The sequence below is a fragment of the Myotis yumanensis genome, unplaced genomic scaffold, assembly GCF_028538775.1.
Source record: "Myotis yumanensis isolate MYYU_CA2020_CCGP unplaced genomic scaffold, mMyoYum1.0.hap1 SCAF_1, whole genome shotgun sequence".
In the NCBI taxonomy this organism is placed as follows: domain Eukaryota; kingdom Metazoa; phylum Chordata; class Mammalia; order Chiroptera; family Vespertilionidae; genus Myotis; species Myotis yumanensis.
This window is the reverse complement of record NW_027223752.1, coordinates 1359904-1373981: the sequence shown is the minus strand read 5'-3', so window position 1 is coordinate 1373981 and position 14078 is coordinate 1359904. Positions and strand designations below refer to the sequence as shown.

Genomic DNA, 14078 nt, shown 5'->3' with positions numbered 1-14078 from the left:
CCCTCCAGGGGGGGCCTAGGCCTCTGGCCTCCCTCTCTCGGGGCTTCACGCTCCGGTTCGCGTGTCCTGACATCTCAGGAGGCCCCGGGCCCTGGCCCACCCTGTTCCCTGAGGCCAAGCCCGGCCCGGCCCGCCCACCATGGGTGTGTGGCCGTCACAGGCCGGCGGTGGATCCCGCTGGTCCCTCGTTGGCAGGCGGTGGGGCAGGGACAGTCTCCCGGACCGCAGAGGCTGGCGTGGTGTCCCCCACCGTCCAGGGCCAGGCTGGGGCGGCCTGCAGGTCCCGGCTGCAGAGGAGGCATTAGGTCCCTGTGGGGCCCACCCTCCCCCCCGCCCTGAGGACAGCCCCTGCCCCTCGGCTGCTGCAGCTGCGTTCTGGGCTCGGCGGCCTGGAGTCACGCCCCCCGCCCCCCCTCCGTGTGCTGCCATTTCAGCTGCGAGGAGCTCCAGGACATCGACTTGGAGCTGAACCTGGACAACTCTGCCTTCTATGACCAGTTTGCCATTGCCCAGGTGGGCGGGGCTTCCAGGCGGGCGGGGCTTCCAGGCGGGCGGGGCTCCCCACAGACAGGGCCTCTAGGTGGGCGGAGCTTCCAGATGGGAGGGCGGGGCTTCCAGGCGGGCGGGGCTCCCCACAGACAGGGCCTCCGGTGGGCGGGGCTTCTGGGTGGGTGGGGCTTCCAAGTGGATGGGGCCTCCAGGTGGGCGGGGCTTCCAAGTGGATGGGGCCTCCAGGTGGGCGGGGCTTCCAGACGGGTTGGGCTCCCCACAAACAGGGCTTCCCGGTGGGCGGGGCTTCTGGGTAGGCGGGGCTTCGAGGCAGAAGGGGAGGCCAGCCCTGCTCACCTGGAGGCCGTGGTGGATTCTGGGGTATTTGCTGGAACACAGGCATCTGGGGACATGGTGGTGGTCAGTGATGGCCCGTCCCTCACTATGTGCATCCCTCCCAGCGGATGACCCTGACGAGGGCCGCCAGGGTGGGGGCGGCTCCTTCTAGCCCCGAGCAGGGCTCCCCAGCATCTGGGTCCCCCTCGGACCCAGGCTGGCCGCGCAGGCCGGGCCGATCTGAGGACTCTCTCAGGGGGAGGGCCCCTGGGGGTCTGGGCATCGGAGGGTGAAGGTTCTTTGCCGAGAGGGAGCGGACCCCGCGGAAATGCTTTCCAAGGCACCGAGAGGGAGAGCTTCAGCCCCAGTTCCCGGCGAGTAGATTGGGGGGTCTGATGGCAACCCCTCGAGTGGGGTCCCGGGGACACGCCCAGGCCTGGCGAGTCCCGGCTTCTCTTTAACTGCTTGGGAGCAGCAGAGGAAGGTGTTTGTTGTGGCAACAGCAGAGGCTTCGTGAGGCACCAGCTGTCCTGGGGGCTGCCCTGTCCCCACCCCGAAGTGTCCCTGTTCCCTCCCCGCAGATCTGTCCTTCTCCCAGGGCTGGGGGTGCGGTGCCAGCGTGGTGGGGGGCCGGCCCCTGACGCTGCCCTCCGCCTCTGCAGTTCGGCCTCTGGGCCTCGTGGCTGGCCTGGCTGGCCATCACCGTCCTGGCCTTCGTCAAAGTCTATCACAACTACCGCCAGGAGGACCTGCTGGACAGCCTGGTCCACGAGAAGGAGCTGCTGCTGGCCCGGCCGGGCGCCCGCACCCTGGCGCAGGAGGAGAAGAGCGCCGTCATCTAGGCGTGGGGGGTGAGGGGGTGGGGGGGGCGGCGCCCCCACTGCCTGGGGCGCACGCCCTGTCCCGGGAGCGGCTGGCGGGTCTGCTTGGGCCCCACCCCGCCGTGCAGCCTTGCATGTCTCCCCCAGCACCGTGCATCGTGAGCGACCCAGCTCACCCAGCACCCCGACTCCCACCGACTGTGACTGGGTGGGGGGGCAGCACAGAGGGTTGGGGCTTCGAGGACCTGCCCAGTGAGACCTGGCTGGCGGCCGGGGGAGCGCCCACCTTCTCAGACCCCGTCCCCACCCCCGCCGAGGTGTGACTGCTTGCTTCGCGGCAGCCCCAGAGCGACCCCACCAGCCCAGACGCCCACACGAAACCCTTGCCAATGGCTCCTGAGAGGTGTGGGGGACAAGCACCCCGTGACCTGGAGCGAGACGAGTGCAGGAAGGAGCTCACATGTGGCCCCACCTTCTGACCCCGGGCGGCCCTCCCAGGCCTGTGTCCCCTCTGTTCCTGCTCCAGGGCCCCTGGGTGTCCAGGCCTGGTCTCGGCTTCGAAAGTGCAGGGACAGGCGTGTTGGCCTGGACTCAGGTGATGGCCTGGGGTGGCCACAGTGCCGGGTTGGGGGTGGGGAGCCCCTGTGGCTGGGCCCCAGCATTTGCCTCACTGTGTGTGGGCTGGGCCTGTGCTGGAGGAGGGAGGGGCCCGGTGCCGCTGCACGTGTCTGTGTGTGCATGTGAGGGTGTGCATGTATGTGATATTAGTGCACATATGACATGAGTGTGTGCACATATGAGTGTGTGCCATACACTGCTGTGTGAGTGTGTGTGAGTGAACATTGAACATGTACAAGTGTGTGTGCACGTGAGTGTGCATGTGCAGTGTGTGCAGTGCGAGTGCATGTGAGTGTGCACAGTGTGTGTGTGAGCCTGCGTGTGCACAGTATGCGTGTGTGCGCACGTGTGAGCATGCACGGGATGGGGGGCCAAGACCAGAGCAGGTGTGGACGTGCGGTGCCTGGGCAGCTCCCTGCATCTCCACCCACCGGGGAGCCCCGTGCCCCTGCGGCGGGGGGGCGGGGGGGGGGGGGGGGGGACTGCCTTCCTATCTGCGGCGCCGCCCCCGAGGACACGGCACCGCCCACACAGCGCGTGTGGAGCCACCGTCCTGGGGCTTCCCCGCCTGTACACCCTCCTCCGTGTCCTGCCCAGGAGGGCACGTGGGGTAAGAGCACCCACTCCGGGCTCCAAGCACCGTCAGCTTCCTCAGCTGCCCCGGTGCTGCTAAGCTTGCTTCGCTGCTGCCCCCTCCCCCGTAAGGGAGACCCCCTCCCCACTCCCGCCCTCGCTGCCGGTGACGGTCTGTTTCCCATTCCAGGGGCCCGGGGCCTGCAGAGCCGTGGCCTGGGCCTGGGCCTGGGTCGGGAGCTGGAGAGGGTGCGGGGCAGACTGGGCTGGGAAGTGCGGGGCGGCCACCTGCCTCCTTGCTGCTGTGCAGGCTGGTGTCCTGGGGAGGCGGGGCCAGGTGAGGGAGGGTCCCCGGGAGGCGGGGCCAGGAGGTGAGGGAGGGTCCCGGGGAGGCGGGGCCAGGTGAGGGAGGGTCCCCGGGAGGTGGGGCCAGGTGAGGGAGGGTCCCCGGGAGGCGGGGCCAGGAGGTGAGGGAGGGTCCCGGGGAGGCGGGGCCAGGTGAGGGAGGGTCCCGGGGAGGCGGGGCCAGGTGAGGGAGGGTCCCGGGGAGGCGGGGCCAGGTGAGGAGGGTCCCGGGGAGGCGGAGCCAGGTGAGGGAGGGTCCCGGGGAGGCGGGGCCAGGTGAGGGAGGGTCCCGGGGAGGCGGGGCCAGGAGGTGAGGGTCCCGGGGAGGCGGGGCCAGGAGGTGAGGGTCCCGGGGAGGCGGGGCCAGGTGAGGGAGGGTCCCCGGGAGGCGGGGCCAGGTGAGGGAGGGTCCCGGGGAGGCGGGGCCAGGAGGTGAGGGTCCCGGGGAGGCGGGGGCCAGGTGAGGGAGGGTCCCGGGGAGGCGGGGCCAGGAGGTGAGGGTCCCGGGGAGGCGGGGCCAGGTGAGGGAGGGTCCCCGGGAGGCGGGGCCAGGTGAGGGAGGGTCCCGGGGAGGCGGGGCCAGGAGGTGAGGGAGGGTCCCGGGGAGGCGGGGCCAGGTGAGGGAGGGTCCCCGGGAGGTGGGGCCAGGTGAGGGAGGGTCCCCGGGAGGCGGGGCCAGGTGAGGGAGGGTCCCCGGGAGGCGGGGCCAGGTGAGGGAGGGTCCCCGGGAGGCGGGGCCAGGTGAGGGAGGGTCCCCGGGAGGCGGGGCCAGGTGAGGGAGGGTCCCCGGGAGGCGGGGCCAGGTGAGGGAGGGTCCCCGGGAGGCGGGGCCAGGTGAGGGAGGGTCCCGGGGAGGCGGGGCCAGGTGAGGGAGGGTCCCCGGGAGGCGGGGCCAGGTGAGGGAGGGTCCCCGGGAGGCGGGGCCAGGTGAGGGAGGGTCCCGGGGAGGCGGGGCCAGGTGAGGGAGGGTCCCCGGGAGGCGGGGCCAGGTGAGGGAGGGTCCCCGGGAGGCGGGGGCCAGGTGAGGGAGGGTCCCCGGGAGGCGGGGCCAGGTGAGGGAGGGTCCCCGGGAGGCGGGGCCAGGTGAGGGAGGGTCCCCGGGAGGCGGGGCCAGGTGAGGAGGGTCTGGGGAGGCGGGGCCAGGAGGTGAGGGTCCCGGGGAGGCGGCGCCAGGTGATGGGGCGTCCTGGGGGCAGAGCCCGCTTGGGTTCCAGGTGGAGCAGCAGGACTGGGAGAGGGGTTTGGGCGGAACCTGAGAACCCAGAGAGGATCTCTGGCCCGGGCCCAGCCTGGCAGCCCTAGTGCGCTGGCTATGGGGACCCTTCCCCGCCCTGCGGCCCCGCGTCTGTCCCCGGCAGAGGGCGGGTGGCTCTGCCTGCACCCCATCCAGGCAGCGGCCAGCTGGGCGGGAAGGGGGAACCCAAGGGTCCGCCCAGGCTTCGGGGAGCCCTGTGGGTCCTGGAGCTGGTCTGGGCGGCCCCTCGATCAGCCCGCAGAGCCCGGCGTCCACTCCCTGCAGGTCCCATCTCCGCCGGCTGCACCCGGCGCCTCCCGGAAGGGGAGCTGGCCCGGGACCGGGCCTGGACAGGAGCGGCGCCCCCACCTCGGGCAGGGGAGGCCCCCCGCCGGCGGACGGGAAGGGCAGGTGGGTCCCGGGGCTCCGACGGGGGTGGGTGCCCATCACTTCTCCCTGCTGTTTGATAACGGATTCCGTGTTTTAATTCTACTTCTGGCTAAACTCGAAAGTAAAGGCTCTTCAACTTAAATGTATTTATTTCTCAGAGTCACAATAAAAACAGAAGTCCCGGCCCCTCCGGTGCGGGTGTTTCATCCCCTCGCCCCTCCCCCGGCTGCACACTCCGGGGCTCCCTCCCTGGGCCCAGCGGGCTTCCCGGGTGAGCTGGGCGGCGTGTCCGTGTCTCAGGCTGACCGTGTCCACCGTGGGCAGTTTTGTCCTAACGACCGGGTCACCGTCCCTGGCCGGCAGAGCCAGCAGGTCCGTCTGCGGCCACCGCGGTGACCAGGCCTCTGCGGAGAGGACCGCCCTGCTCCCTCCCTGCAGTGTGGCCCCAGCGGGCAGGCTGCAGGGCTGAGCCGGGCTGCGGGCCTCAGTTCCTCGTCTGGAATATGGGCGACAGTCTGTCCCTCCTCTTCGGGGGGCAGTGAGGCGAGTGAAGTCCTGGGGGCTGGCGGGTGTGCGGTCAGGGGCCTATGATGCTGAGGGTCCCCAAGGACCAGGCCGGGGTCCCCACTGGGCCAAGGCCCCTCTCTGCTGGCCTCCCAGTGTCCCCACCTCGGCCTGAGCCCTGACGGAGGTTCTATGGCCGGTGGGTCCCCGTGTCCCCTCTGGGTGAGCTGCAGGGGACAGGGCCGAGGAGCGTTCTAATAGCCAGTGTCCCACGTACGAGGTGGGGACAGATGCTTTCAGGGTGACCCCCATCCGTCCGCAGGCTGCCCCGGCGGCTCCGCCTGTCCCTCCTGGTGTCTGACCGCAGGCCTCCCCCCTCCAGGCAGGTCCGAGGGTCCTGGAGCTTGTCACCGAGTGGCTCCCCTCGGTCTGCCGTCCACACACGTCCTGGGCCCCACGGGCCCCGCGCTGGTGTGGGACGTGTCTGAGCCTGTGGGGGTCCTGGCCTGTGGCGCCCCCAGCCCCACCCCAGGCGGTGATGGCCGGGCAGGAGCGGAGGACACGCTCCCCTGGGGCATGGAGGAGCCCAGGCTGGGCCCAGGGCAGGATCTGACCTGGGCGCCCCCACCCCATGCGGCTTCAGTGGGGGCCTGCGAGGGGCTTGGGGAGGGGCTGCTGCACCCCCACCATGGACCCAGCTCTGAGGGTTTCCAGGTCCTGGCCCCGAGGCCCTAAGTGGCTACAGGCCGCTCCCCTTCCCCAGGGACCCCAGGTACAGGGCAGGGTCCCTGCCTCCGGGAGCCACACCCAGCCCATCCAGGGACCAGGGAGGAGCGAGGGGGCCAGCCCGGGCCGGGCGTGTGGTCCGGATTTCAGTGGTGGGTCCTTTCCCTAACGGCTCCCAGTGGACCCCGGGCTGTGACCCAGGAGGGGCTGTGACCCAGGAGGGGCCATGCTGACTCCAGCCCTGGGGGTCCCGCCTGCGCCCCCTTCGTCCCAGGTTCACCGTTCGCTGCTCCACACCCTCCGGCGGCCTCTGCCGGCTGCGCAGGCGTCAGAGCTGCAGGAGGCAGTGCCAGCCGGTGAGGAGCACCTGCCGCAGGCGCAGGGCGAGGGCGAGCAGCCGGGCCCGCAGGTCCTGCAGGGCCAGCGCCAGGGGTTTGGTCCGGCCGCAGTACAGGCCCAGCAGCAGCACCAGCAGCACGCACAGGCCCAGCCGCAGGAGCAGGGAGCCGCCGCGGGGCCGGGGCCGGGGCCGGCGGGGCGCTGGGGGCAAGGGAGGTGCTGTGAGCCCCTTCACCATCCCCCAACCCCCAGGACCCGGGTCTCCATCCTCCCTGGGGGCTGGCGGGAGGCGCAGAGGGGGCGGGGCTGGCACCCTGGCTGCCCATCGGGGTGGGGTCCCGTGGGTGGGGAGGCCCCATCCCTGCCCGGCCTCTGGGGGGATGTCCCCAGTGGCCTGGGGCTGGGGCTGCACTGGGCACTGGGTGGGGGGTGCTGGGGACCCCTGGGAAGGGAAGGGGATCAGAACTCACCCTTGGTAGTGGGCACGTGCTCCCGGCCGGCGATGTCTGGGGAGGAGAGCTGAGGGTGGGCTGGGGCAGGAGGCACCCAGGGCTTCCCGTCTCACTCTGCCCACCCAGAGGACCCAGGTGCCCACCCCCCCCCCCCCCCGCACCGGCCAGTCTGCCCTGCACCACCCGGCTCTGCCCTGCCTCCCCGCTCCCAGTTCGGCCCAGAATTCGGGGTCCCAGGACGCTGGGTGCTGCTCTCAGAGCCTGTGGAGTTGGGGCGCGGTGACCCGCAGGCAGCCTGGGCCTGGGTGATGGGGGTGAGCCCCTGGGGAGGGCCAGGCCAGGACCCCCACCCGGTCTCACCCACTCGGGCCCAGACCCCGGCCTGTCTGGGCCTGGTTCCTTATCTGGGGTCTCTGCTTCCGCTTTTTATGCACAACTTGGCGGGACCCAGGAAGCCCTTCCTGGGGGGCTGTGGTGGGCAGGAGCTAAGGTGTTCCCATGATTCTCACCCCCGGAGCCCTGGCCTTCGTGGGGTCCCCTCTGCTCTCACCAACAGAGTGAGTCAGAGGGGAAGGGGTCCTGCAGGTGCCGGGCCCCAGGCGACACAGCCAGTCCAGGGGGACTGTGCCGGGTGGCCAGGCCCAATCGGGGAGAGCGTTAGAGGAGGGTCGGGCGGTCGGAGCTCGGCCACCGGCCTCGAGGGCGAGCAGCTGTGCGTTCCGCAGCTGCACACAACCCCGTGGGCCGGGAACAGACCCCGAGCTCAGAGGAGACCAGCCTGACAAGGCTGTGAGGCCCTGAGCAGAGGCCCCCCGGAGCCCCGGCCACTCGCCCCGCGCCCCACACCCTTACAGTGGACGGCCACCTCCAAGGGCTCCTGGAACCGCACGCGCCTCGAGGCCCTCTGTGGCTCCGCCCGGTGGCCTCGTCCTTCCGGCGAGCTTCGTCTCAGGATGGAGGGGGGGCACTTCCTGTCACCCTCCTGGGAGAGGCGGGAAGCAGAGGGAAGAGGCGGTAATGGGGTCCCACCCCCCTCCCCAGCCTCTGCAGGTCCCTGCAGCTCCTCTGCGTTTATGCAGCCAGACCGCCGTGGGGACCAGATGGGGCATGGTCCCTGGGCCTGTGTCCCCCCCGCCCCGCCCCCCACATGCCCAGCTCAGGATCAGATGGTGTGGCCTGCCACAGGTGTGGTCCCTGACCGCGAAGGCCCGCCTCTCCTGCCCAGGCTCTGTCCCCACCAACCCCGACGAATCCTCGTCGTTCCTACGTGTCAATAATAATGGCAACAATGACGGTGAGGACGGCAGCCACTGGCACCCCCCGGGGGCCGTCTTCCTGCCCCAGCTGCCCCCACCGACCCGCTGATCCTGGAGCCCTCTGCCCCGGGGTGGGGGTGGGGGTGGGGGTGTCTCTGCCCCGGCACCGGGGAGGAGGCTGGGCCCAAGCCCGCCCTGTCCCAGCTCAGTGCCCTGAGTCACAAGCTGGGCCTGTGTCCCTGCCCCCTGGACCAGGTGAAGGATGTGAGCACAGGCCACTGGCCAGGGCGGGGCAGAGCCTGGACACCGGGCCGGCCAGGGACGGCCGCCCGCACACTCAGTGTGGCTTTGGAAGGTGGAGTGGCAGTGACCAGACCACACCGAGCCTCAGTGTTCTCGTCTGTAAAATGGTGACAACAGGCTGGTTGGAGTGTGAACACCCTGTGAGCTGGGGCCACAGCTGAGACGGCGCCCGGCTGGAGGCCTCCGGCCGCACGGAGCCTGCTGCTGGCCTTCGGGGGGTGGTCATCCCGTGTGGGTGGCCCAGCTCACGGCTGTGCCCTCCCTCATCTGGGACTTCCGTGCCTACGGCGGCCTGGCCTGGCCGTGAGCTGGGCGGCTGGACCAGGACTCGTCCCCGCTGTCTGTCCAAGTGCTCCCTGTCCTGACTCCTTGTCCCGGGCCAAGACCTGTCCCAGCTGCCTCCTGACGGCCTCTCTGGTCCTGTCCCCGCCGTCTGTCCCCCTGCCAGGGTGAGCTCGCCAGAGAAGCACCTGACCGGTTGCTGCCCGGCTCCAGAGCCTCCGTGGCCCCTGCTTCCTCTCACTCCACCCCCGCCTCTCCATCCCTCCGGCTTCCTCAGTCCGCCCTCACCCCCTCCCTCGCATGCTGCAGCCTTGCCCGTGGCCCAGAATGGGCACCGTGCACCTTGGTCCCGCTGTGCCCCGCCCTGGGGCCTGCCCCCTCTCTGCCAGACCTAACCTCCAGCGTGTCCCTCCCTGGGCCCACCCCTCGCCCCTGCAATGTCCCTTCCCGGGAGGTCCTGGGCTGGGGACCACGGCCCATCGGGACCCGCCTTACCTTCCCCGCCCTGGGCACCGAGGAGCCTGGAGCGGCTGCCACATTCTTTCTGGTCTGATGTCGCGCCTCTGGCCGGGAGTCTGGGCTCAAGGCTTGTGCTGCCTTCCTCATTTACTGTAACATGGTCCTAAGGGAAGCAAAGACACCACGTACTGCACAAGCAGCACGAGCGGGAATAAAACAAAAGGAAGAGAAACACCCCAGGAAGCCACCTCACTTCCCGATGCTCAGGTGTTGATTATCGGCTTCAGTGGCTGCTGCTACTCCAGGTTGTGCTACTCCAAGGCTAGGTGCTACTCCAGGGCTGTGCTACTCCAAGGCTGTGCTACTCCAAGACTGTGCTACTCCAGGGCTGGGTGCTACTCCAGGGCTGTGCTACTCCAGGGCTGTGCTACTCCAGGGCTGGGTGCTACTCCAGGGCTGGGTGCAACTCCAGGACTGGGTGCTACTCCAGGGCTGTGCTACTCCAGGGCTGGGTGCTACTCCAGGCTGTGCTACTCCAAGGCTGTGCTACTCCACCCCCCCGTCAGTCCTTTGGGTGCCTGGCCGGGGGTGGGCCCACACACCCATTTCACAGGTGGGTGAATCATGGCCAGAGGCAGCTGGGGCCGCCCCACAGGGCACGGGCTGCCTCTGGGGGTGAGCGGGAGCTGCAGGGAGGGGCTGGGGCTGGGGGAGGGCGTGTGACTCGGGCCTCCAGCGATCTTCCCGAGGAGACAGCAGCGGCTGTAACATGGAGCCCCCAGCATGAGCCTCACCGTCCGCCCTAGGGACGGTGGGCCAGCAACGTGTGAGTGTGCACGCAGAGGGCCCATGAATGATGTCTGTGCAGACCCGCCCGGACGGCGCAATTATTTCAAAAGGAAACAATTTTCTCCTGTCGCAGCCTCAGGTGTTTTATTGCAAATGGGGTCGTGGCGGGAGCCACCCGCGGGGGAGGAGGTGGAGGGAGGCCACTGGGTGGCAGGACCTGCTCTCGCAGCGGGAGGCCTGCGGGCCGAGCGGCTCAGCAGCGGGGCTCACACACAGCCGCCCGAGGTGGGGCTCCCCCGGGGGACCTTCCAGCTGAGGCCACAGGCGTGGAGACGCGTGGGACTCCGAGCCTCGGGGGCCGGACCCTCGGGGGCACTGCCAGCAGCGCCCAGACGTGAAGCCCTACTGGGCGCACAGCCTCCTGGGCTCCCGGGTCCGCCCCAGGGATGGTGGGCCAGCAACGTGAGTGTGTGCACAGGTGTGAGCACGTGCGTGTTTGTGCCCGTGTGTGGTGTGCACAGGGGATCAGTCGATGGGGCGCCTGCTCTGGGCCTCAGTTTTCCCACTGGTGCTCTCAGCACTGCTCCTCCCCTCGCCCCCCCACCACCCGCAGGCCTCTGCTTGCTGGGCCCCTGGCAGGGACCGTGTAACAGGAGTGCCCTCCGCTCTGGGGCCAGCTCGTGACCGATGGGTGATAACGGGTGGAAAATAGCTCCGGGCCGGAGGCCTGCAGAGTGTCACCCCCACACCCGCCCGGCCGGGGAGGCCTCTCCCCTCCTAGGCACCCTCACCTCTGGGTGGACAGGGAGCTCCGGGTCCCGACTCCTCCCAGGAGCAGAGGTCTGGCCGAGCCAAGCGCCCACATCCCCGGGCAGCCCCTGGGGTGTGGCCTAGTGCCCCCCGCGGGCTCGGAGCCTCGGGAGACCACGGTGCACCCGCAGGCCCAGCAGCCCCCTGGCTCTTCCCAGCCCAGCTCTGCACCGGCCCCGGGGGCGGTGCGAGGAGGCGGGGCCTCTCACCTGGGGCAGCTGCCACCTCTCCTGCCTCCACCCCAGCCCATCGCTCCGTGACGCCACCCACTGGGCTTCCTCCTCCTCTCGGGCAGGAGTCATCTTTGTGCCCCCAGCCCACGTGCTCCGTCTGACCGGCTGCTCATCACCCACCACGGCCTGTTGGCGCTCTCCGTTCCCACCCACGGTCCCCTGGGACCCGAGCGCAGGGCCCACCCTGCACTGGGAGGGGGGTGTCCTCCTCAGCTCCGGCCCTGTGGCTGGCAGCTGGCTCAGCACCCACACTCCTCCCAGTCACCCCTCAAACCTGCACTGTGCCATCCCCCCAGGAGGCCCTGGGGCAGAGGGGGCAGAGGGCCGGGCCAATGCAGTGGGTCTCACCTGCTCACCAGGGCCCAGAGCCCGGCCTGGCTCCCCGCCCCCCCCACCCCCCGTGTCCTGTCACCAGCGACACCTACTCCAGGGCCCTGGGCCTGTGACGGGGGAGAGCCAAGCGGGGATCTCGACGGGGAGAGGCTGGAGCTCTGGGACCCCCCACTCACCCCCCATGTGCACACACTCACCCCCACGTGCACACACTCACCCCCACGTACACACACTCATCTCCACGTGCACCCTCCCACCTACACACACTCACCCCCATGTACACACACTCACCCACGTGCACACTCACCCCTATGTGCACACACTCACCCCCAGGTGCACACCCCACACGTGCACACACTAACCCCCACATGCACACTCACCTGTAGGTGCACACACTCACCCCTAGGTGCACACACTCACCCCCACGTGCACACTCACCCCCATGTGCACACACTCACCCCTAGGTGCACACACTCACCCCCAGGTGCACACTCACCCCCATGTATACACACACACTCACCCCAAGTGCACACACTCACCCTCACACATACACACACTCACCCCCCTACATATGCACGCACACCAGACTCACATGCCCACACACACACGCATCATACACACACTTAGACACACACTCACCCCTTCACATGCACACCAGACGCTTACTGACACACACCCCCCCCACACCCCGCGCCCTGGCCCACCTGGGCTCCTGCAGGTGCCGCGCCTCCGCCTGAGCTGCACCTGGGGCCGCGATCATGGGGCTCGGAGCCCGGAGCAGCGGGGACACCGGAGCTGCCGCGCTCGCCGGCCAGCCGAGAAGATTCCCTTACAGCCCAGGGGCCGGCGAGCGGCCCGAGGCCCGGCCAGCCCTGGGGAGGCCGCCGTGTGGGGCCCGCAGCTCTGCGGCACCTGCCCTGAGGGTCAGGCATGTGTCCGGGCAGCCCCGCTGGAGCAGAGGGGTCGCGGCTGCCCCTCCTTCCAGCCGGAAAGGAGGGGGGGTGGACCCCCAGTGGCCTCCATGGGGAGGAGGGGCGAGTGAGAGGGAGCGGAGGAGGCTGGCCCCGGACGACACCAGGTCTGAAGGAGCGAGAGGGGCCTCCTGGGAGCCGGCGGCTGACCGCTCGCCCCCCGCCGCCCTGGCCAGACCCACAGCGGGAGCGCGCCTGGTGCCCGAGGCCCTTCTGGGGGGCAGTTAGGGTGTGGGGTGATGGGCTGAGGGGCCGTGCGCCCACACGGCTCTGGGGTGCAGTTAGGATGTGGGGTGATGGGCTGAGGGGTGGCTGTGTGGCCGCTGGGGCGGGGGCGCCCTGTTTGGGGCAGGCGGACCGTGGCCTCGAGCCCCAGGCAGCGGGGCAGGTGCACGGCAGGTCGGTCACGGGCCCCATCCTGTAGACCAGGGGCCGGCCACACAGAGCACGGCCCGGGGTGTCGATGACATGCTAACACCCGAGGTGCCCGCACATACAGGTGGGTGACCCCACGCACGTGGCCAGGACGGGGGCTCCCGCTGACGGCTCAGCTCACTCAGGGGCCAGTTCTGGGGGTTTCCAGCGGCCGTGGCCTGGGCTCCAGGCCCGAGTCACCAGCGAGGCCGCTCGGCTGCGCATGCGTGGACCGGCCTCCGCGGACCCTGAGCCTTCGGGGGGGTGGGGGGGGCTGGCTGGTGTCCGAGCCTGACCGGGCCCTGTCCCCTGAGAGTGCGGCCCTTTTCCCACGCCCCCTGCGCATCTCCGCCTGCCGCCCGGGCCTCACGCTGGTTCCCAGTGGCTCCGAAGGGACCAGGCTGGCTTGGTGCCCGAGGAGTTTGGGGAGACCCTGCTCCAGCTCCGGGTGGGACCCCCTGCTGCCCCCTCGCCCACAGCCGGTCAGGCGGCCTCTGGCAGGAGTGAGGCTGGCAGGACCCGGGTCAGGCTGGCCGCTTGGGAAGGGCTCAGGCACCAGGTCATGGGCGCACTGAAGGCCCACGTCTTGGGGGAAAGGGGAGGCTGCCCCTCCACCCCCACCCGCCCTGCCCCCAGGGCCGAAGTGTGCCCGCTGCCCAGCCTCCGTGCCCGCCTGCCGCCCATCACAGGCTCTTTGCCGCATCCTCCCGGGTGCCCCGTTGCTCCGCAGGGTCCTGCCCCAGCGGGAAGGGCATGCCCTGCGCTGAGCTGGGTCTCACCTGGCTCCTTGTTGGGTCTGTGAGGGGCGGTGGTGCCCGGCTCTGGGGCACCCCCGGGGGCAGGGTCCAGCGCGGTCCCAGCCGGGTCTCGGAGGGCAGCGTCCCTCCTGCTGCCTGGAGAGGGGGTGCAGGGCGCCCAGTGTCCGGGCTGCACCGGCCCAGCCCCGGGCCGGCTCCGGTCTGGAAGCGCTGCCGCAGGCTGGTCCTCCCGGCCTCGCCCGCCAGCCCCTCCACGGGCGGGAGCCGGGCCAGCTGGCAGGCGCTGAGCTATAATTACTCTCCTCTCGGCAGAAATAGCAGCGACCCCAAGGGCAGGCCGCGGCCTGGGATCTGGGAGGGAGGCGGCCGCTTCCCAGGCCCGAGAGCACAGGCCGGCCCGCGGACACGGCGAGGGGTCAGAGCCCTCCCGCCCTCCGGCCGCCTGGCCGATTCCCAGCCCTGCAGCTCCTGGAAAACCCCATGGGCTGGGGCCAGAGGCAGGGGTGTGCAGAGAGGCGGGTGATGTGGGGCCAGAGGCAGGGGTGTGCAGAGAGGGGGGTGATGTGGGGCCAGAGGCAGGGGTGTGCAGAGAGGCGGGTGATGTGGGGCCAGAGGCAGGGGTGTGCAGAGAGGGGGGTGATGT

The 14078-nt window shown here is 70.5% G+C and overlaps 1 protein-coding gene across 1 annotated transcript; it reads right to left on the bottom strand.

The window, feature by feature from the left end:
• Window positions 1-6289: 6289 nt before the first annotated feature.
• CUNH14orf180 (chromosome unknown C14orf180 homolog) lies at window positions 6290-13607 on the bottom strand. Its single transcript, XM_070412227.1, has 5 exons — window positions 13457-13607; window positions 9164-9290; window positions 7680-7809; window positions 6846-6881; window positions 6290-6576 (listed from the first exon to the last, which is right to left on the bottom strand). The coding sequence occupies exons 2-5, from the start codon at window positions 9272-9274 to the stop codon at window positions 6365-6367; spliced, it is 489 nt and encodes a 162-aa protein (XP_070268328.1). The 5' UTR covers window positions 9275-9290; window positions 13457-13607; the 3' UTR covers window positions 6290-6364.
• Window positions 13608-14078: the final 471 nt, after the last annotated feature.

Bases quoted from the DNA above. Each gene is read 5' to 3' on its own strand.
- CUNH14orf180 (XM_070412227.1), bottom strand. From the start codon at position 9,274: ATGAGGAAGGCAGCACAAGCCTTGAGCCCAGACTCCCGGCCAGAGGCG. The intron at 7,810-9,163 runs GTAAGGCGGGTC...CGCCTCTCCCAG, and splicing joins CGGTGCCCAGGGCGGGGAAG to GAGGGTGACAGGAAGTGCCC. The intron at 6,577-6,845 runs GTGAGTTCTGAT...CCTTGCCCCCAG, and splicing joins GCACGTGCCCACTACCAAGG to CGCCCCGCCGGCCCCGGCCC.